The sequence below is a fragment of the Sturnus vulgaris genome, chromosome 16 (genome assembly GCF_052056855.1).
Source record: "Sturnus vulgaris isolate bStuVul1 chromosome 16, bStuVul1.hap1, whole genome shotgun sequence".
Taxonomy (NCBI): Eukaryota; Metazoa; Chordata; class Aves; order Passeriformes; family Sturnidae; genus Sturnus; species Sturnus vulgaris.
In genome coordinates this window covers 126158-149595 of record NC_142258.1, presented here as the reverse complement: position 1 = coordinate 149595, position 23438 = coordinate 126158, and the positions used below count along the sequence as shown (strand labels likewise).

Sequence of the window (23438 nt, the reverse complement as noted above, 5' to 3'; positions counted from 1 at the left end):
AGCTCCTGCACGCCTTTCCTCATCCACCGTTCCTGGTGTAAAGGTCGTGGTTCTTGTCGCCCAGTGGGCTGTTAGGAGGGGACCCGTCAATGCAGACATTTCTCACTGTGCTACTATCTAACCTGCCTTGAAATCCAGGGAGATAAGTGTGCTATGTACAGGACAATTGTACTTTTATAAAACACATACTGGATACTGCTCTGTGAGCAGAGCTCCTGCAGAACAAGTACAAGAGTATGAATGCTGCTTTGTGACCACTTTCAAAAAATAACTTGATTTTCCTTACGACCACTGTAAGTTCTACAATTGCCTCTCAAGTTCTCTTGAGAAGTCTGTAATTAATAAATTGTGCTTATCAGAATGTTTTATAGAAATCATAGTAACTACAAACTTGCAATATTTTTTGTTCCCAAATTTCATGAAAAACTTACTTCAAGGCTCTGGAGCTGGACATAAAAGTATTGATGCTGCAGATATCAGGCTTTAGAAAACAGAAAATAGAACGGCAAAGAAAAAATTACTTAAATAGCACTTTAAAAAATGCGTAAAGTGCTATGCAGATGTACAATGAAAACTAGGCTGGCAAAGAACAGTATTCAGTTTAGAAAGTGGTATAATTAAAGTGTTTGAATATGCTACTGGTTTTTATTGGTTTCATGCCTCTTCTATGTGCCATATAAACAAAGACTTGCAGAAATATGTGACTCTGCTGTAGCGATTGTATGAGAAGGGACAGGGATAAGTCTGAAAAGTCAGTGACAATTTGGACATTTCCTGATTTTGGCTGCCACAGCGTTTTTAATAGGTTTTTTTTGTTTGTTTGACACTTATCTTGCCGTCAGTGCCTTGTCACCCTGTAGAGCTGGGACGCATCTTATGCCCCAAAGCTGGAGACGGCTGCCAGAGACTGGTCTGTGTCCCTCAGGTTTTGTGGGAACCCTGAGGAGTGCATATATTGATACAAAGTTCTTGCTTCATCACAGAAGTTGATATTATGTTTTCTCTTTCCAACCCTGCAGCTCTGTGTTGTGGAGGCCTCACTTGTTTTGTGGACTATGTACAGACCCTGTCCTGCATCCTGCAAGATGAGCTGGCCGCTGGCTCCTACGCTCTCACTGCAACATGGTACGTCTGGTGGGATGAGCACAGCCCAGCCAGCAGGAGCCTCTACATGCCCATAGCACAGTGGCAACCTTCTGTCTTCTTTGTTAGGTAGAAATCCTGGTTTTGCTGCCATGCTGGTTTTTTACTTGGTATTTTGCACTCCAGTTACAAACTGACTTCTTCCCTAGCAAAAGACCCCTGGTCCGTGTCTCTGCTGCCTGTGCTTCTCCCTGCTGACTGCTCTGCTGATTCCAGCTTCCTCAGCCTTGCCTTTGCTGCTGTGAGAAATGAACTTTCAACCCCTGTGCATTGGCAGGGCTCATGCAAATTGTCCAGTCTGCTCTGCTCTGCCCCAGCAATGGAGTGGCTGCAGTCTTGGCTGTGCAGCCCTGAGGAGCACCTTTCCTTTCCAGAAACACTTTCCTGCTTCTCTCAAAGATGCTAAGCTAAGCAAGTAGAAGGGAAAAAATGAATCTCTTGAAGTTTAAAGGTTATTTTTTATTTGTACATGTTGGTTTTTCATTTTAATCATTTTCTGTGCCTGGTAGTTCAGCAACAAATTAATACAACTACAGTATGTGATACATGCAGACTTGTTTGTTTTGACTTTTTTAGGGCTCCTGAGGAAGATCCAGAAAATCCTGTGGCTGCCTGCAGTCTCCTGCAATTGTCAAGGAACACCAGTCATACACAATACATGTGCACTGTGGACATGACTGAATTCCTGGCAGATACCAAAGTCCAGGTGGATGTTACAGAGACAGCTGATAGGCAGCACGTGCTTTCCAAAGGCTTTTATTTGTCAGAAAATAGTAAGTACAAAAATGGTGAATTTGATAAATACTGTTGGACTTTATGTACTAGGATAGCGTGGGCAAGGAGTGAGAGTGGCAGCAAGCAGTGAGGGGCTACATTTGCTGTACCCTCATCTACATAAAGCACTGTCCTCTTGTTATTGCTACTGTGCTTGAGGCTGAGCTCAGAGCTGGCTTGGTCCGTGCTTTTGGTGGGGAAATTCCTTTTCCTCACGAAGCAGTAAGTGATAAATGTCCAGCTTAGACCAGTCTCATACCTAGGCTATGCAAGAGCTTGTTCTTGGCTGGATTCTAAAGGGTAGGGGGAAATTGCTTTATCACAAATGTCACAAATCACAGAATTCTTAAGATAATTTAAGTTGGAAGGGACTTTAAAAATCATTCAGCTCCAACCCCCTGCCATGGGCAGGGGCACCTTCCACTAGACCACGTTGCTCCAAGATCTATCCAACCTGGTCTTGGACACTTCCAGGGATGGGGCCACCACAGTTTCTCTGAGCAACCTGTGCTAGTTCCTCACCACCCTCCCAGACAAGAATTTCTCCCTGATATCCCATCTAACCCTGTCCTCTGTCACTGTGAAGCCATTCCCCCTTGTCCTATCACTACATGCCTTTGTCAAAAGTCTTCCTCCAGCTCTTTTGTAATATCCAAGGAGCTGGAGGCTCCCAAAAGGCTTTTGCAGTGAACCCCTGAACCAAGATGACACTATTTTGGGTGGCACAAGGTGTCCCAGATGTACTGGATGTGGCAGCTCTCCTTTCTGGGGCAATTCCTAATCATTTCTCCTGCATGACACATAGACTGATTGCAGTTGCATAGCTGACTTGGTGGAATGTTGGTATGTTCTGTTGGTATGTTGTGTAGCAAACTGAAGAAAAGGAATGGTTAGTCAGGCAGATGGATACCATGCAGACATAGGAAAATGATTTTTCTGTCTGGCTTCTTCTGAAATTAAACTGTACTTGAGGAGTGTCATCTTTTTGGCAAATGCCTTAACACTTCAGGAAGCCTCCTTGCTCCCAGGGACAGACTAGAGGTTGGGTAGTGGTGCTTTGCATATCTCCTACATGTCCTCATCCAAAGGCATCATGGCTCAGTGTGGGCCCTGCAGACTGCTGGAATTTTGTGTTACTGCTTTTCAATATATGAACGCTCCCTGCAGGGATACTAAAGCTTGCTTTTTGGGCAGTTGGGACATGGAATTGCAGTGGGTTTATGCAGTGTCCCTAGCTTCAGCTTTTCCTCTTTACTCTGTTACATTGAGGGGTATTTTCCCAATTTTGTGAGTGATCGTGACTACACAGAGTTCTTTTGTGTCATGAGAAGAACAAGGTGCTCTACATTTCACATAATCTCCCAGGAGTTTATTAGTCTTGTGTACTATCTTTCCTCCTCCATAGGCAATGAGGAGGTTCAGAGACAAGCAGAAGATATATTTGAAGAAAAGTGGTCCTGACTTCATTCTGTTCCTCATGTGTGAGGTTCTGTGCATGGCTGAGGGCAGGAATGCTGTGGATGTTCTCTAGTGTAGGAAGGCCCAGCACTTCCAGGGCAGCTTTGTTCCCTGCTCACTCTGCACTGCCAAAACCGTGTTGGGCCATCTCTTAACTGGAGTAATCTTATGAAAGGTAACACCATCCTCTCTTCCAGTAAAACCACAGCCTCCATTCAACCTGACCGCTTTCTTCTCAGAGGGTTACAATATTTCTTGGGAAACCATCTACCAGAACTCTTCCTTCGACTTTTTGAATGAGGAGTTGGAATATCAGCTGCGTTACAAAAGAAGAAGTGACACCTGGGAGGTAAGTGAGATGTCACTTTACCATCACATAGGGTGTACCAGAAAAGAGGAGGCCAGCACAACCAGGACAGTAGCACTGGTGGGAAAGAAGGGTTTTCATGGTTTAGAAAAAATGTCTCTCTGCTTGACTGGACTGAAAATAGGCAAACCCAAAAATTAATTGAGAAGCAGAAGCTGTGTGGGAAGTATTAGATCCTGTGAGCAAGGCTGATAATTCATTTGATTTTCATGCTGTCCTGCCTGGAAGCCTCCCCCAGGACTGCATGCAGCTGCTGACCAGGCAGAGCACGGCCTTGCAGAAACAACATGAAAGCAGAAGAGGTTAATTTGCAGACATCCTCAGTGTGCAGCAGTGAGAGCAAAGTAAGAGCAGTCATTCTAGTGTTTGGTGTTTAATCGTTCACAGGCTCAGAAGACTAAAGCTGTTCATGAAGATAAACGGACATTGTTGATCCTGCCATGGGAACTACAGGCCAACACTGAGTACGAGTTCCAAGTGAGAGCTAGACCCCGGGAAGGCAGCAGCTATGGTGGTTTTTGGAGTGAATGGAGTTCTCCGCTGCCATTGAAAACCAGCCCTGCCGGTACAGCCAGAGCTCCCTGCCCTTTCAGTTAGCTCAGTATCAGAGAATGCTTTCAGAAATTTAATAAAATCTAATTAATTAGAACAAATTTTAAACAGTCCAGTAAAGACAGGTATGGTTAGCTTCCTTACTAGTTATGTGAACCCCAAGCCTGGGCTGTCAGTATTGACGTTCTCACTGTGTGGCTGAAGAAGAGTGTTTGGTGGGGTTGGCTGTATATTTGGATGCCACTTGCAAGAGTGCAGCCTCTAGCTTCCTTTTTCAGAGTCAAATGTCCAGGGTTTTGCTTGCAGCTTTCAGAAATGGGGGACTCTACTGGGTCTTAGTGTAGTCTTCAGCTAAGAGGAGGGGGATCCTGCTCTCAAACCTGAGTTCTGTGTCTAGACTCTGATGTTTGGTCATGCTGGGTATGGGTGTTTTGTTTGGTAGCCACCACTCTGCAGGGAGTTCACAGTACTTGATACACAGAAGTACACTGGTTCTTGTCATGGTGGAACAGAGGCTGTGAAAATAAGGAGCCTTTGCTCCAATAGAGCAAGTGCAAAATGGCTGTGGTCAACGCCAGCAGCATGTGCTGAGCTTCCCTGCTCTCACTGATCTGCAGCTCCAACTGAAGTATTACAAAGTTTACCTGATGCAGTGGCAGCAAGGCCAGGCTCCATTTGCTGAGGGATATCTGAGTTCTGGATCTCAGAAGCACTCCTTTTCATCACAGGTGGAGGGCAGCCACCAAGCAGTCATCTAGTCAGCAGCTGTCTCTAATCAGCTGCACTCTTTCCCTTCACAGATGATCTGTGGAGGTCTCCCTAAACCAGGAGTCAGAAACACCAGGGGTTTTTGTGGCAAGGAGCTGTCCTGTGCTAACCATGCTGGCTATCTGTGGTGCAGCCAGGCCATAGGGCAGCTGGTGTACTGCTCCTTTCACTGATGCAGTGATCTCTGAGCACCCTCAATCAGGCCTGCCTGGAGTACTGATGCCCGAGTTACAGCCTGAGTATCCCAATGAGAGAATCTGGGATAGAAATTAAGGGTGTCTCATAGAATCATTTAGGTTGGAAAAGACCTCCAAGATCATCAGGTCCAACCTTTGACTGATGGTCACTTTATCAACTAGACCGTAGCACTGAGTGCCATGTTCAGTGTCTTAAACACCTCCAAGGATAGTGACTCCACCACCTCTTTGGGCAGCCCATTCCAATGCTTGACAACACTTTCCATTCCAAAAACCCTTTTTCTCCTCACCATCTCCTGTTTATTGATCTGGGTATAAATGCAAGGTGAGCCTAAACAACCTCATCTCTTTCTCCAGCAGAGACACAGACCGGAGGCATGGAATGGCTGTTACTGTTTGGTATTGTTGTGGCAATCATGGCCTCAATCACGACATTTCTGGCCAAACAGCAGAGGTAAGAATGCTTGAGGAGGCAGCAGTTAATGCTTTTATTCTATCTTGTTAAAGATGGGATGTTCACATGCAGCCTTCCTTGAGTCTTTTATATCTATGAGTGGGCAGCTATGGGCCTGTGAGGGACGGCCAAGAATGGTACTGGCAGTTGTACTGCCCCAAGTGACCTGCTTTTCTCTGGGACTCTGCTGCCATTCTGCTGGCTGGGACAAGATGCTGGCACATGGGGACGATGCAAGGGCCACACAGCCTCCTGAGCTGCTCTCTGTTCTCTGTTCTTGTCTGTGCTCTGCAGTTTCCAGACAGACAGTAGCCAGAGCTAGCTGCCCCTTTCCAAAGCTGACATAGGTCCCTCAATGCTGGCTGGAGGCCTCTGTCCTTTTTGGTGGCTTCTCATGCCCTTGAAGAGATATGGGGTGCTGACATGGAGAAGGGCTGGGCTGCTGCAGCAGTAGGGCTGGTGCAGCCCAGTTCCACAGAAGAATTGCACAGGGAAGAGTTCTGGCCTGCAGACCACAAACCAGCCCAGCGTCAGTGAAAATGCATTTCTAGCACTTGGTGATTATCCAGGAAGGAAAAAAACTGGAACCTCTTCCCATGTGTGAATGTGTGTGTGCAAGTGCTGAGGCCTCATCTCCAGTGAGGTTCACCAGAAAGGCTATTAGATGGCTCTGGCAGCACAAGACATCCTTGGAACCTCAGTCACTTGCTAACTCACCAGGCTGGGCAGGTCATTCCAGTTGGTTGAAACGGATCTAGAGATACCTTGCTTTGCATCTGTAATGTATGCTTAACCCCAAAGCCTTTCTCTTTTCTCTTCTAGCTTGTGGAAGAAGATGGCTTGCATCCCAGACCCTGCTCCATTTTTCAAACCACTTTACATGGCTCATAATGGAGATTTTAAGGTATAAATGGGCTACACAAGTGAGTGGAACACATGCATACTAAAAGGCCATCATGCTATCCTGAGCAAGGGATTCTCATTAGGGCAGTAGAAGGGGAAATCTATCTCAAAGGAATGCCAAATGTCTCCAGATATAAGAACCAGAGCTTTCCAGTATCTGTTCAGTGCCATGAAGGCCTTTATGTTACATCCATACCTCTTATTCTCTGTAAGTGCTGTCTCACTGTGTGAGCTGAGTTCATGTGATTTCTGAAGACTGGGATCCTGACACGAGTGTCAGAGAAAACTGCAAAGCCGTGCAAACCTCTCACAGCTAATTATTTTCGATTGCTTCAGTTATTTCTCCTGCAGTTGCTTGTGTCTCATAATTACAGCATCCTTCTGTTATAGTGGAGGAGTCAATGATTTTAGAGTTTGGTTTTTGCTTTTAAAAGCGTAAGGAATTTGGTTGTTTTTGTGGAACCTCAAACCTTGTGATGCTAACCTCTCTCTCCCTGTGTTTCCTTTTCTGCAGAAGTGGGTTGGTGCATCCCATATGAAAATGGCCTTTGATTTCTTTGAATGGGGAATAGTCCTTCCAGAAGTCTTAGAAGTTTACACCATGCATCCTTCCAACAGCACGCCACAGGAAGAGCTGCATGAGCTGAGAAAAAATCAGCCTTGCAAGCCCTGTGTGTCCTGTGTGGCTGCCCCAGGTCAGGGTAGCCAGTCCCTGTGGTGTAGTGCAAACAGCAGTGGTGGGACTGAGGACCAGTCCTATGGGCACTTGTCAATCGATACAGTGACTGTGGCTGATGAATTTACACCTTGTGACTGCCAATGCAGCTGTAATAACCACGTGTACAGGGAACACGAGCATACCAACAAGGAAGATGATAGTGCTGGAGAGCCTGGTTACCCCAAGGTTAACATTGATGAGGAAGACAGAAGGATATGCAGTGACTTGCATTTGGCTGATCTGAGTGCACAGGACAAAATTCTTGCTTCAGGCTCTGTGTCCACAGACCACCTGAGGAGCACAAGTGTCCCAGTCAACCAGCAAGGAGAAAGGGGAGTGGAAGGAGGGGCAGGGAGCATCCTAGAAGCCCTTTGCTTGCAGCCTTATCAGTGGGATTTGGAAAATCCAGGTTCTCTACCTTCTCCTGATGGTGAAAGTGTTTCTTACAGTGAAGGCTCCTATGACTTCTTCCCCCACAATATAAGGCCTGGTGACAGTTGTCCTTTGATTTTTGTAGATTTGGACACTATTGACAGTGGCTTTGTGGACTCAGACTGTGGAAGTCCAGTTGACTCTGAATTTGGGCAAAACAGTCAGACCATTTGTGGGCCCATCCCTCTTGAGCAGGAGGGGCAAGACTTTCCACGGAGCTACGTCAAGCAGTGGATCTCCTGTCGCTCTGAGAGCCCTGTCAGTGGGACACAGACAAACTAAGGACTTTGATGTTGCCTGGATGAGTGTGGGGCCTTTTCCATAGTGTGCCAGGAGCAAAGTGTTAGCAAAATTCAGAAGAGAAACGAAGTTTGCTTTGTGTAAGCTCTCTTGCATAAACTGACACCTGTCAGGTCCACAGAAATATGCCTGTTTCTATTCCCACTTATCCTATTAATGTCCCAAATTTGTTGTGCTTGATTGTTCCTGAATTTTTTGGGGTTTTGGATTATTTTAGAATCATAAATCAACCCTCCCTTGATGTCAGAAAAAAACAACCGTGCCTTGAAAATTATCCTTTGGCTTCTGTAGATATGCAAAATTTTTGCAGTAACCTTACAAAGAGTACTGAACTTTAAGTTATTTTCCCTGGTATTCTCACATGACTTGAGAGTTTGGCTGTACACAGAACTTTGGAATCATAACCCATGGCAAGCATGTTTGCTACATAAAAGTTCCCCTAATCCTTGCAAACAACGTGTGATGTTACTTTTCCTCCTAATAGCTTTGGCTCTTTAAACTCAGCTGTACTGGTTTGTTAATTACAGAGGGTTCCAGACCTGTCCATGGGGATCAAAACTAATTCTTATGTAATAATCACAGAGATGTGTGTACAAGAGGCTAAGCACAACTCAGGTTTCAGAAAGACTTTCCAGGTGGAGTCTGCAAATGAAAAGTCTTCAGAATACACGTAATTCTAAACAAACTGTCACTACTAGGCTCTTCTATCGAGTCAGACTCTCTCTCTGCACTTTTCAAACATATTAATTGAGCAGCTTTTAGAATTTTTGCCATAATTATCAAAATGTTGTCCTACCTGGATATACCTGCCACTTCTGCCTTGGACTTGGTCTGCTGCAGTTAACAGGTCAGTAGCACAAATTTTGAGAAATTTCTGCTAGCTAATAAAGCCAAATATGAAACTGCACTATAACTTTGAATCTGTTTTTCTCTCTGACATCTCTGTATCTCTGATTTGTTCAGAATAATTGTCTTTAAAAGTCACTGTAATACTGAAATTGAATATGAAGACCTTTGTCTTACATAGGGGCAGTGCTACTAACCCATAGACTGCTTGGCTACAGAAGATCATATCTTGAGAGGACCTTTGTGGTAAATGATGCATGTTTCCAGTGCAGTAATAATCTGTTGTTGCTGTGATACCAATAAACTCCCTTCCCTCAGCCTCTTCTCTTACCTGAGACTATAGGCAACCCCACAGCTCCCTAAACAGGAGAGAGCACTGTAGTAAAGAAAAGCTGGTTTTTTTTCATAGGTGAGTGCTGGGACTGTAGTGCATTGCATCCACATCTGATCAGCCATGGTATTTGCTATGTTGATTTTGGACCTACATGACTTCATTTTGCCCATGTTGTTATTGCTCCCTCGATACATCCCAAGCTCAACGGCTTCCTGAGAAATGCACCAAGATTTATTAGCTTCTTTGGTTTCTTCCCTCCTTATTTTCCATTTTTCTTGTCACCTGCTGTGATAAGTGATGGGAGATGCTGTTTTCGTGCACTGATGCATCCTTTCTGCTTCTACCAGTCCCTCACATGCCCTCCAGAAGGCAGCAGAGGATTGCCCCAGCCTCACTGCCCTGGCGAGCTGACTGCCCCACGCTATGCTACGAGGGCTGCTTGCATTAGGATTGTGTTTGTGCCAGTGTGTACTGGACAGAAGCATTTCTGATGGGCTCAGCACAGTCTTCTGCAGCTTCATCTTGCAGCTCTTTTCACCTTAGAAAACTACACTGTGGTAACTGACCCCAGGCTGCTTAAGGAAGAAACTTGCTTGTTTTTCTGGGGCCCTTTACATCTCAGTTCTGTGTGCTCTCTGTTTCCATTTGTATTGATGGCCCCAGAACTGCTGAAGGAACTGTTATTGGAACACCATCTGGCTGTATATATGACAGAAGGTGATGGTTTGGTGTTATGTTGGCCTGGAAGTTATCACTGCTCACCCTAGGAGGCAGACTTCATGAACAAGTGTGTGACACAAGGGTATTAAAAGAAAAGAAATTATTCCCTTTGAAGCAAGGTATAACAATTAAGCTTTTGGTCAGTGAGTTGTCACTGTGGATATGGAGGGGTTTGAGGTGTGGGGTTTTCAGTGCCTCTTAGGAGCAAACTGCAAATGTCCCTGATCTAGCAGTTCTAATTTGGAAATTTCCTTTTCCCCAGGAATGATAGGGTCAAAAAGCAGGTACTGGGAGAAGCACCACAATCCATTCTGATGTATCAATTTGGGAATGTCCATCTCCATTTCTGAATGGCCTCTGTTTCCCTGTCCCTTGGCCCCAGAAGCTAATACTGACAGACTTTTACTCGGTCTGTTCTTTGACTGCTCCTGTCTTTCTGCTCCCAGGCACTAGACCCATGTACAGGACTGAGCTGATGGCTGCAGGCTGTAACACTGCCATTGCATCATTCTGCTGGGCATGGGAAGATCTGCTCCTTATACACTAGGATCAGGACAAGGAAGCACTGCAGTGCTTGTTTGCCTTGGCTTGCAGAGCTGCCCTTTGAGCACAGAGCAGCAGTCGGCCGTGGAAGGAGGGCAGGACAGGGCAGCTCGGGGGTGTTGCAAGGGTCTGAGGACAGCTCTTGGGTGGGAGCAGTTTAGCCCCACATCCATTCAGGGCTAGGAAATGGCTTTAGGTCACTTAGAAAGCTCTTTTGCTGACCTATTTATGTAAAAGTTGCAAGCAGATACTTTTCAGCAAATTACTTAGCCTTTGAAATGTTAACCCTTTAGCAGAAATTCCTGTTTCTCCATGACTAATGAGAAATTACATATATAGCTACTTTAACTCAATCTGATAATCAGAACAGTTTTTCATTGGTTCTTGAGATTATCTTTAAAATCTGCTTTATTATGCTACTGCTGCTACTGCCTGATTATCAAACCACACAGCTTAAACTATCAAGGGACAGAAGCAGTGTGAAAAGTAACATTTCTTTTGAGCTGGTAAGACAGTTTATCATATTTCTGTTATACGCATTCCAGTATGTAATGCTAGGGGACATCTACTGAGCTAAAATATTGAAAAATATTTTCTTTATCTAAATATGGAATTTTATATTGTTTCTTGAACTAGGAACCTGAAGACCGGAGGTGTTTTTGCACTTTTGTTCTGATGGTTTGCTGAGCACAAAACACCACTATTGCATTAATTCTTATGGATTGTGCTTGAAAGAAGGACCATCTTGAACAAGGTACTCCTCTCTGACTGCAAGAGATGAATGTGAAGGAATCCAGACAAAATAGTTCTCAGTGTTTGGGATTTTGCAGACATAAACATACTTTTTTAATGTATGTGTGTATATAAATGTGTGTGTATGAATGTTGCTTTATTGCAGTCATCCTTTGTAGCATCTTTGTTTTTGGGATCCAAGTATATCACATGTAAAAGTACATGGCTGTTTGTGGGCATGAAATTGTTGGGTGAATGGCTCTCCAAAGCTGAAGAGACGAAAAGGCTGCTTATGTGGGGTTCTCTCAGATAATCTATGCAGATAAGAAAATCCAACGACTTTTTCCTTATTCGCCAGGACAAGTCTCATGTGAGCCTGTTGTGCACATTTGATGTGCTTCTGTCAGACATATGCTTAGAGGCCTAGGTATTCAGAAGGTAGATAAAGTATCACTAATTTTTCTTAAAGGACCTACAAAAACCTTTTTTTATAGGCAGGGATGATTTTTTACAATGGGTACCCCTCCAATTAGACATACCAGCATAACAGATTGCTCTGGAGACTCTGCACTTCAGGTAATCTTGGAGGATGAAGGGCTGTACCCGTTGGTACAGGCATGCTATTGCCTATCCCTGTTTTATTTTGTAGGTGCTAGTCAGTGTCCTGCCTTTCTTTGGTGCCTGTTTGTGTTGCCTCTGGAAGAGATGTCAGCAAAGGAAGGGATTATGGCCAAGCGAGAGCAGGTCATTTATGACTAGTGGCTAAGATGTAAGGAATGGAAACTGAGCATTCAAGGGTCCAGATCTGCTGTGTCTGCTCCCACTGTGCACCACTCATTGTATCATAGAATCCTGGGATGGCTTCAGTTGGAAGGGATCTTCAAGCCCTCAGCCATGGGCAGCAACACCTTCCACTGGGCCAGGTTGCTCCAAGCCCCACCCCACCTGACCTGGAACACGTCCAGGAATGGGATAGGGACGACCTTGCCCGTATCTCATTGCCCTTACAGGGAAAAATTTCTGCCCAATACCCCATGTAACCCTGGCCTCTGCTTGCTGGAAGTCATTCCCCCTTGCCCCATCCCTACACACCCATCTCCAGCTTTCTTACAGCTCTTTTATGCACTGCAAGGGGCTCTAAGTTCTCCCTGGAGCCTTCTCTTCTCCAGGCTGACCAAGCCCAGCTCTCTCATCCTGTCTCCATAGCAGAGGGACTCCAGTTCTCTGATGGTCTTCGTGGCCTCCTCCAGACTTGTTCTAGCAACTCTGTTCTCATGTTGAGGACCCCAGAACTGGACACAGTACTGCAAGTAGAGGTCTCACAAGAGCAGAGTAGAGAGGTGGAATCCCACCCCTTAACCTGCTGGTCACGCTGTCCAGGATACAACAGGCTTTCTGGGCTGTAAAATATGCATGGCTAGACCTTGTTGAGTGTCTTGTCAACATCAGAATTTTGCTCTGGGAGAGAGAATGAGCAAAACACATCTTGAAAGAGTCCAGAGCCACTGCAAAATCAGAGCCTGAAGCTTCTGGCTTCCTCTAAGATTTAGGTGAGCCTACAAGACCATGTGAATGAGCTGCAACAAGAAAAAATTATGTTGCTTAAGCAACATCAACTTATAAAAAGTTGATGTCAGAAGTAGAATAAAACCTAGAACTCCTGGCTGTCTGCTGTGGGCTGGCATATTATATCATATGTATCAAAGGATACCCGAGCATATTGATGAATCTTATGCACATATCTCCATGTGAAATCCTTGTTCATGCTCTTTTATGAGACTTCATGTTTTATCAGGCTTTTGTAAAACTGATCTTACTTGTAGTCATCCAGAAGTCAGACGTAAAAATCCTATTTCATATTCATCCCTTTGAGCCGTTACATTTATCTATACAATTCTTCTATCTCTCTATCTTATCAAGCAGAAGCTTCTTATCCCCACTTTTAAAGTCACTAACAGCCTCTTCTTGTCCTCTTGTCATCTCTCGCTTCCTCATCTAGAAGTTAACTCTATGATGTCAGCTTCTACCTCCCACTAGATCATTAAATCTACTTCTCCTAATCATCCTCCATGCTACTGCTACACTTCAAAGCCCTTCTTGCAATTCTCTTGGGCTACATCAACCTCATTCTTCAAGTCTCCCTGTAAAGCTCTGCTTTACATAGTTTCTAAAACCTAGATGATATCTAGGCTACCCACATGCTGAGACTGTTGTCAACTGCTTGTACTACTTCCTCTCTCAGTGGTGTCTATCAAATAATTTATTTTACCTTACAAATTCTTATGAGAAAATGTTATCTTTTTATTGTGCATTCAATTGGACCCCAAATCTGGGGCTGAATCCCAGAATATGAATTTCTGGTGATAGATTAAGCAATAATATCTGTCTTTCTGTTAATAAGCAGTTGAGAGCATTTAGAAAATCTGTGCTGTACAAATTCTGGTTAAAATTACTTAAAATTACTTTTGGGAAGTGGAGGCAGGAACCACAGGAGAGGAGGGGAAAGACACAGTTGCAAGATCTCATTTCCTTGAGCAGATGACAGGCAGAATTCTGCCCTGGAAACATACAGAAAAGATGGAAACACCACTGCAACCAGCTTGAGACCACTTTGGAAATCAAGGTCACTACCGTCTCCTGGTCCTGATGGACTGCTGGCAGCATGCCTGGTGTATCATTTCAGGGCATCATCTCAGACATTTTGTCTCTCTTTCCTGCAGAGTAAAGGTGCTTCTCCCTTCTTGACACTAGTTCTCGTACAGCTTTTCTGCCTTCACCCACAACTTTGCAGTGCTGCAGAAACTGGACATTAGAACACAAGAAAGCAACAAGAAGTCTGGTCCCCAAGACATCCAGCTAAGAAATTGATTTGTCTTCCACTGCTTGCAGCTGCTGTAATTGTACCTGCACTGCTAGTACTGGGTTTCCATCTGAGCTAACAGGAAGACTACAAGTCTTGCATATGTTTAGGCGAAAGGTTTCAGCAATAAAGATAGTTCCCCTTTGTAAAAATTCTTCACTTCTTTTCTGTCTAATTGTATCTACCTTCAGTGTCCAACTACTGGACTCTTTCCATCTTTCTCTCATAGATTTAAAAAAGAAAAAAAGAAATACTTTTCTCCTATCTGAAATCATCTTCTCATTTAAGATACTTATGGCTGGTGTGAAATGACTACTTAGCCTTTCCTTTGGCTAAGTTAAAGAGATCCACTTGGTCTGTAATTGTTGATTTCTGAGTAAAGTTATCCAGGACTAAATCACTCACATAGCCATTTTCAGAAGCATTTTCATATTGACAGCAATTTTTTGCTTAAAGTGTTGATTCCAACATAAGAGATTAATTAATGGTGTTACAAATGCTGCATGTAGCAGCAATAACTTTTCTTTTAATTTATATGCATCCACAGTCTGTGTTGGCTCCTCTAATTGCATTAATGTACTGCAGAATCTCATTCAGCTGGTTAAGTGCTACTTCCTGAAATTATTTAATGATAAGTCTTTCAGAATTCAGTGTTCCGTCACCTACTTATGGCTAACATTTATGGCTTCTAACACAAAAATTTGCATTTAAACACGCTCTATTTGTTTCCAGGTGAGCTAGAGAGCCCGAAATGTCTAACACATTTCAAACGTTGCAGAACTGAACAAAGAACTCCTTGCATGGGAATGAGGGGAGTTTATCAGATTAGTAGCAATTACCTGGAAACATTCTGTCCTGGTTTACTTATCTTGACCTAAGTTTGTTTATTTGTTTGTGTGCCTGGACAAGTTCTTGTAAGCAGACATATAATTCTACTTACTGCAGTTCTCTCTATTTCATATTTAGTCAGTGTTACTGTATTTATCACAGGGACCAAGAGCAAACCTGATTAGAATGATAAGCAGGAGAGACTTCATGCCTCCCTCAGCTAAAATCAGCTAATGGTGACACTTCCTCTCCACAACCCCCACCCTGAAGAAAGTCTGCAGCAAAACAGGATATTTATGAAAAACTCATAACTGAAGAGGTGGTGAAGTGAAAGCCAGAAATACTCCTTTTCTCTTGATCAGTTTCTGAAACATAGTAATTATTTTACAATTTAATTCAGACAAGGGACACTATAGGCAGGCATAATCACATGTAAGAAGTTATACATGGATGCTGTTGTCTATCTTTGTGAAATTAACGACTGGAAGGATATTCTTGGTCATGGATCAGGTCGCTTAATCTCTTCAGTAAAACAATCCTAATGATTACTCTATCATAGTCCTTGATATATATAGATATATATATATATGTAATATATATCACATCACAGGCTTCTTTCTCGCTCCCTTCTATTCAAGACTGCGTCAGACCCTTTGTTGGTGAGAAATCACTATCTTATTCTATAGTCAGGCTACATACACTTGGACCTGTGCTAATGCTGCACTTATTTTTTCCCTATCCTGATACTCCTTCCCTTTTCCCCAGCTCCTTCTGAAAGCGAGATCATAATCTCTGGCAAGTTTTGTTCAGTATTCTTTTCTTTTTTCTTTTCTAATAATAACTAACCCAACTCTTTTGAGATGGATCATTCCACCGTCTTTTTACCCCAGCTGTAAAGCTCAGTTCAGTGTCCATGCTAGTTAAGTAGTGCGAACATTGTTCCTTCAATATTTTTTTTTAATTTTCAAGAAGCTGTTTTTGTTTATACTGATTACTGACTACAGACTCACTCCAAGTTTTCTGGGTTTCAGGTTCTTTGGAGCAGCAGTCTCCTTGCTGGGCTCATTTGCTGTGTTCGGGTAACAGCAAATAATGCAAACCAGAAACATCTTTTTAAAACACCACATACTGTTGAATAGATCATATTCTTCATATTAAATGTTGCCATAAAATCATCAAATCAGAAACTTTTAGTGAAAAAGTATAATTTTAAATTAAAACTTCACCAGGAGACAATTCAGAGAATGGAATTTTTGGTTAAAAAGAAAGAGGCTGAGCCCAGTATAACCTTATAGAGATGTGGTGTCCCATGTTGTGAAAGATACACTTCAAACATCCTTACACTACTCTTCGGTGAACTGTGGTAATGACTAGGCTCTAAGTATTCAACATCTCCCAATGAGTGCTTTGACCAGATCATACCAGTTATTCTCTGTTTTCTGAATATGCAGAAATAACGTTGCTCCAGGAGGCCCCTGAGCTGCAAATGTCTGGAGGCTGAGAATACTCGGAGATTGCCATCTATGCTCTATTGCCACGATTCTCTCTAAGCATCTGGTTTTGACTATAGTCAGAAACAGGACTTGGGGAAACAAGAATATTGGTTCCAACACACTGTGGCTCTCTGCTGCTCTTAAATTGTCATAAATCAGATGACAAAAATGCAGGAAGAAAGAAAGAACACCCACATCTTCTCCCACTCTTGATAAAATTGCAGGAACTGTAGATTTCCTTTCAGGTGGCTGGTGCTTTAGCACAAAGTACTGTTTACTGCCATGAGAAGAACAGTTCCTGTAGAAGAAATTATATAGCTGAGTTGGTGCCCTCTCTGACAGATTCAGGATCAGCTTTTGTCAGGCTGGCAGAAGCATGCAGCTAACGCTTCAGCCCACTGGTAAAAATAATGACAAAACTGCTCTTAACGATTATTCTGTTCTAGATACTATCTGGAATGGGAGGAGTTGTGTGGCAGTTGGGCCTCCAGCTGTGCGTTGCTGCTGTGCTGCTCTTTGGTGGAGGAAGAGGGAGAGGTAAGGGGAGATTCTGGAACAGGACCACTGTACAAAGACAGGTACATGCCTGTGCTCATTTTTCATTCACAGACCCTTCAGTATGCAGCCCAAGGTCTTGTGACTGCCCTTTCCCAGATCCCAGGAACCAGTACAGCTGGCTGACAATGCCAGGCCTAGGGGACTCAACACATGCTGGACAAGCTGGGCACTAGAAAAAGTGTAGCCACTGCCCAAGGTCCCTGCTCTATGATCTTACACTCATCTCATGCAGCGAAGTGTGTTACAACAGAGTAAGAACATGATGAGGAAGATAAGATGCAGTGTCAGCAACAGAAGTATTAGCAAGAAATGCATTGTTTGATGTATTGAGCAAGGCATCATCCAGTGATGCATGAATCCAGTTCTGGTCTCCTTCCTCTGCAGAGCTCTCTGGCAGCTTGAGCTGCCTGAATAACTACGTGACTACTGTGAACTGCATGTGGGTAACGGAGAAGCCCGTGGGTGATGGACCTTTCCATCTGCATTTCACCAAGTAAGAGCTGCACACCAAGAGCTGTCTGTGGCAGTCCCAGCCCTGGCATGGATAGGACAGCACTGAGAAGCAGAGATGGAGCCCAGCTGTGGGCTTTGCTCCCTCCACAGCAGGAGAGCTGTGGCAGGGCTAGCTCTGCCACCTCATCACCCCAGACCTCAGAAGCTGCTCTCTATTGTGCTCCCACAGCCTCAGCGTCAGCAGCAAAGGTCAAGTGCACATGGCTGCATGATCTCCTGTCAGCTGTGGGCTCTCCATCTGTTCAGTGAACTCTTCTGGCTGGCATCTCAGAGCAGAGAACCTTCCCTTCCCAGCCTCTGTTCCCTATGAGAGAGCCCAGAGCCCATCCTGCATAAAGCTGCCTAATCAGCTTCTAATAATTTCTTTCATTTTTGCCTAGAAGTTAAACACCTAATGATTTAATGCATATTAGTAAATATAAAAATACAAGTCCACTTATAAGCTTTAATAAGACGTTTAGAATATTATCTGAATAGTTTTTCCTCTAATAGAAGAAATGAGGCAAACAGTTTGCTAACTGATAGGATAACCTGAGATTAATGTGTTTAGGTTATGCAGAAACATTGTCTTGACCACCAGGAACTATGAGGCAAGCCACTCTGACATTAGATGCCTCATATTCTGCTACGGTTAAGTGAAAAATAGACTAACTCTTATTAATACTGGATTTTAAATCTATGGAAAGATGGGCAAGCTGATAAACTGTGGTATCCCAGTTTCTTGTGGGATCACATGCAATGTGAAAAAATTGCTAATAAATGGCTAAACCACAAAAAGATAAACCATCTTCCAACACATTTTGCTCTCAGTACTGGTTTGTTTGTAGTGAAAGAGGACTTAAGGTACAGCTTATTGTTACGTCTGTGCTATGCACTTGTAACCAGCTGTCCATCCACTCCTTCCCCCTACCTACCTGCTTTCCTGCAGTGACAGCAGCTCGTTCACTTTCAGAGGGAGCAGGGAATAGCTACTGGATGCTATGTGCAACTCCTGTGAGACCTCATGCTCTCAGTAGTAAGGTTTTAAAGGTGTCTTCTTCCTACCTATCCAGCCCTGCCATCCATCTGGCTTTTGGATTGCTGGTTTGCTTACTTTCTGCGCTAAAGAGAGGTTCATGGTCTTCCAGAGTGTGGTGCTGTGCTAAGCTGCTACATAGCCATAAACTGAAAAGCCCCTAATTGTATGATTTAAAAGAAACTTTCAGCCTTTTTTTTCTTCTAGCCTCTGGTCAAAGGGCCACAATGCCAGCTGCAACCTGACTGCCACAGAGAGCATGCAGAATCAATACCACTGCACAATTAATTTAACCAGCCAGATCTTGGAAACAGATGGTTATAGAGTCTCTCTCCAAGCACACTTCTTTGGTCGCATTCACACGTACATAACCCTTCCAGAGTACATTCCCCGCAAGCACAGTGAGTATGAACCAGGACAGCTGTGGGCTGAGGCTCTGCCCAGCAGCTTCAGGCTGGATAGGTCTGATATGCTGCCTAACAAAGGATGTCTCAGAGACGGCAAGGGAAAACAATGAAACCAATCAAGACTGCCCATCTCCAGGGAGTGCACTGTGTGAACTGCACCAGTAAGGATGCAGTTCCTGAGTCTCTCCATCCTGACTTTTCCTGGACTTCAGAGGGGCTGGCTCTGGAGCATTCAACAATACTTCTCATCTGCATTATGTTTTCTTGTGCCCTGGGTAATTTGCAATTGGATTGCTTCAATTATTTGTTTGTTTTGTTGTTTTATTCTTCTCTAAGAAATTATGTAATGAGGAGTCATGGATTTGACTGGAATGTCCCATGGCCTGGTACTAGATAGAAATGCTCAAAACCTATCTGGATTAGTGGTATGTTGTAGGGCAGAATGTGATATCCAGAATGGTTCTTTGCTTACAAGATTAACCCTAGAGACTACTGGAGTTATCATTAATTTATGTCAGATGTGTAGCTGTTCCGATGCTGTAAGCTAACTTGGTCTCCTGCTAGTGTTGGTATCCCTCCTTAGACCCAGCTTTATCTTCCATTACTTCAGTCACCCTAATATCATGCACTTTTTTTCTTTTGTGTTGTCCCAAAGACTGGGAAAAAATCCCCACCTCCTCTATTTGCAGTAAAACTTGATCCACCTTTGGACATCCAGAGCAATGCCACTGCCAGCAAGTGCCAGATATGGTGGAGTTTGTGGAATGTGCCTTGGTACCTCGCTGACATTCTCCAATATGAGTTGCAGTATAAGGAGTACAGCATGCCTTGGGAGGTAAGTGGACGAGGCATACAGTGATCCTGCCTTGTCCTTTGGGTGCAGTGCAGCCTTGCCACTCAGCTCAGGGCTCTGCACTAGCTGACTTAAGCTGGCCTTTCTCACTTCCCATATTAAGGCTGAGAGATTTTACATAAAATATCAATTCTGAAGTTCAATAACTTTTCTTCTCATGAGCCCTGCATCCATCATCGTTCAGGCTCTCTTCTTGCATCTAAGACAAGAAAATTTGAAAAAGAAAAGAGAAGAGAAAAACCAATATAAAAAGAGTATTTAAAAGAGCTTCCTTTTGCCCAGTCTCATTAACAGCAATGCTTTGTAATATTTTGCAGTTTGCTCGGAACAAGACACTACCCAGTTCACTGCCACAGGTAGAAATTGAAGCCACAGAGCTCCACAGTGGCATTGCTTACGCAGCAAGGGTTCGCTGCAAAGTTTCTGAAAATGAGAATTCATACCACAGTCAGTGGAGTGAGTGGAGCAAGACAACAGTGTTTCAAAGAGCAGGTATGAAGAATTTTTCATGCCCATGTCCCAAAAAATAAAAATAATAAAAAACCCCAAAATAAAATAAAAAAAATCAGAACTAGCTTTCTTCAAGTATTCATAGGCAAAGTACTTTCCTTAAGGCCTTTAGCTGCCTGTTTCCTTTACAGTGCTTGGTTATTTGGGGTTCTATCTTGACTTTCACACTTTTTATTAAAAATTTTTGCGCTGATTCTTTTCCTAGATGTCCCAAAAGTCTCTGAAAAGATTCTAAATACCAAAACTATGCAGTACTTATTCATTCCTCTGAGTTTTGGCACTTTGCTCTATTTATTCTGGAACTGCAAGCTTTCCTCAAGGTATGTGATTTTCATTAAGTTCCCCTTGATCTTTATGGCCTGGAAAGGGTAAATCAAGAGTTGTTAAATCCCTTTTCCTTCCTGTTTTTGCTGCACAGACTCAGTAATTTCCAAAACATCTTCTGACAATCTTGGAATGTGACATATTCCTCAGCCAATGATGGCTAATGACCCACCATACAGTCCTTAAGGAGACCATTTGGGACTCCCAAATTTGGCTAAAGCACAAGGATGATGGTATCTTGGAGTTAAAGAAATTTAAGCCAACGGAAATATTTGAAGTTTCATGTAGATAAATTAAAAGTGCAAGTACACAGCAACCCATAAAGGTGGTTAAGCTGATGTCAATGCTAAACCATGTGTAATATTCCTGGCAGGAGTCAGTAGGTAAAATACCAATATAGGCAAACTAAACGGACTCATTCATTTGAGATCAAGTTGTATGGAGAAAAGTGTCTTCAGAACCTTCGTTCAACCATCCTCTGCATTTTTTATGCTGGCAGAGCATAGGTAAATCTCCTACCTCTTTCTTTTTTGCCTTGACATACATTGTTATGATCCATATACACATCATTCTTAGAGAAACAGAATACATGGTGTCCATATGTTAAAATATTTTTATAGGATAGACTCCAATAAGGTGGCAAGGATGTCTGGCAGAATTGCTCTGTTTAAATGTAATGAAACTAGAAGTCTTTAACTTTCAGAAACAGTGGTTTAGATCAAGTACTCTGATAAACAAATGTTTAAATAGATCGGTGCATATAATGAGTAATAGACCAGTATGCTAAGTTTGTGACATACTCCTAAGAGACTTATGAGACTGTGCTTCAGGTTAGAAACATTATATGCATGAATAGGTGGCAGAAAAATAATTGCATGAAAAGTCAGAAATTATGGTGAGTGGGCTTCTTGTGCAGTCTTACTAACATCAGTGTGGGAGGGTTCACCTAACCAGTATCATGGAGACAGAACACAGAAAAACTCTCCATTTTTATTGTGTTGTTTTCTCACTTTAGGGCAAAAAGCCTCGCCTGCTTTAACATTCCCACACCAGCTGCTTTCTTTCAGCCACTCTATAGTTCGCACAATGGGAATTTTAAGGTAAGAAATAAATTTCGTTTCTTTCTTATGACCTCCATTCATAACAGGAGGATTTTTTTTCCTAGGATTAATAATTCTAGCTCCTGAGCAGAGTTACTAACACGTGGTTCTGATCTTTCTGAAAATTTATAGTTTCTCATTTTCCTGCTTCCACACACTAGCTAACCACCAGAGCTTCTATGTAGCCTCTTGCTCCTTAGAAATGAAATTCCTCCAGTGGCTCCCAGACTGAATGCAAAAGGTTCACCTTTTCAAAACCAAAGCAATACCAACAGTTTGCATTATATTCTGGTGGTGTAATCTTGTAAAACTTCTTGTAAGATTTTGTGAAATTAGCTGGTAGATTTTTTTACCCTATTATTCAAACTTTGCCTGTTGCATTTGCACTAAACATCTGGGTTATTGTGCCAAAGCCATAAATAAAGAAAAGTTATTTTGGAATAACTATGCAAAATGACCCCAGCTTATTGATGCTTTCATTAGGACTGGGTTGGACTGAATGAGGCTTGTAGCCAACTTGAAAGAGAAGAGGCCAGCAACTCAAGCAAAGTGAATGCAGATAGAATTTCTGATCTAAACACCCAAGAACTGATTTCCCAGAACTCATTGAAACCTACAGGAAGTACAGACATGGTTACTGCAGAAGAAACCTTTGCATTTGCCTCAGGTCCAAGCCAGCAGTATGTCTCCAGCAGGTACATAAGAGCAGAAGAGACAGAGTTGTGGCCGGGACTATTGTTTGCACCAAACCATGCTGGTGATCCCATTGGCCTGAAAATCTCTGAAATAATTAAAGACAACCTTGAGAGTCCTCGTGTTGGAAGGAATTATTCCTCTCACTCACAGCATGGAAAGGGTGATTTTCTTATGCTTCAAGAATCTTTGGGAATAGCAGACGTGTCCTTCAGTGGTAGTGACTATTGTACTTTGTGTGACAATGATACCACAGGAGGTTTGATTTCTGCGGAACTGCTGACGCTTTCTGATGGCAATAGTCATGTCAAACATCAGAAAAATCAGTGACTTTCCCTGGGGAACACTGCCTACAAAGTTCCTTGTGTTCTCCTATCACCTCCCAAGCGATATAAATGGGGACTGTGCAGGCAGTTTCAAACATGTATCATTTTAAAATGCATCCTCAACTTCTGTACTTCAGAAGAAGATTATGACTAAATGCCCTGTCTAGCAAATACGACCCCTCCAGGCATGGCAAGCCCTGACCCTGGCACCACCTGCAGTCCCAGAGACACACGACTACGCCCTTCCCTGAATGAAGCTCTTGGCTGCCAGATGCAGTAACCCTGCCGTGTAAGGAGGCAGCAGCAGACCTGCTGTTTGCCCCAGGAAGAACTATTAGAACTGTGTGTGCCTCCTGGAAGCAGCAACATTTGCGATGTGATGAACCATGATTTAAACTCCATTATTTTGTAAAACCTATGCATGACTTTTCATAAAATCATGAGAAACTATTTTTGCTTAAGACAGAAATTCTGCTTCTTAACATATTGATGAATTACAGCGGTTCCTGATTTGATCAGAATTTGTAATTGCTCTGTTTAAAGATAATCAGACAGTAGGCCTTGTTCTTTTTTATCTTGAATGGCTGTAACTTTTTATTATTCAATAACTAAGCCTCATGTACTACTTTAACAAAAATTTATTTCAAGGTCAAGTGGCTGGGCTGATTTAATGGAAAAAGGTGAAAAATAAAGACAACACAAATGACTTTTACTTAA

At 43.1% G+C, this 23438-nt stretch overlaps 2 protein-coding genes across 6 annotated transcripts in view; both read left to right on the top strand.

Annotated features, from left to right (window-relative positions):
• The window catches only part of IL21R (interleukin 21 receptor), an 18554-nt gene extending 9325 nt beyond the window's left edge, over positions 1-9229 (top strand). For 2 of the 5 annotated variants that reach the window (XM_014886438.2, XM_014886436.2), the window contains 7 exons: positions 1020-1125; positions 1720-1916; positions 3573-3724; positions 4130-4307; positions 5617-5713; positions 6536-6617; positions 7131-8519. In XM_014886438.2, coding sequence (XP_014741924.1) covers positions 1020-1125; positions 1720-1916; positions 3573-3724; positions 4130-4307; positions 5617-5713; positions 6536-6617; positions 7131-8048 — 1730 coding nt within the window. In that variant the 3' untranslated portion in view covers positions 8049-8519. Of the gene's footprint in view, positions 1-1019; positions 1126-1719; positions 1917-3572; positions 3725-4129; positions 4308-5616; positions 5714-6535; positions 6618-7130 lie in introns of all 5 variants that reach the window. The other 3 variants (XM_014886437.2, XM_014886441.2, XM_014886442.2) reach the window with 3 other exon arrangements.
• LOC106859297 (interleukin-9 receptor-like) lies at positions 8780-23438 on the top strand. The gene is made up of 10 exons (XM_088174142.1): positions 8780-8913; positions 11146-11263; positions 16869-16959; positions 17365-17473; positions 18716-18909; positions 19605-19750; positions 20086-20260; positions 20484-20598; positions 21618-21702; positions 22186-23438. Exons 3-10 carry the CDS (start codon positions 16881-16883, stop codon positions 22723-22725), a joined length of 1443 nt encoding a protein of 480 aa, XP_088030268.1. The 5' UTR covers positions 8780-8913; positions 11146-11263; positions 16869-16880; the 3' UTR covers positions 22726-23438.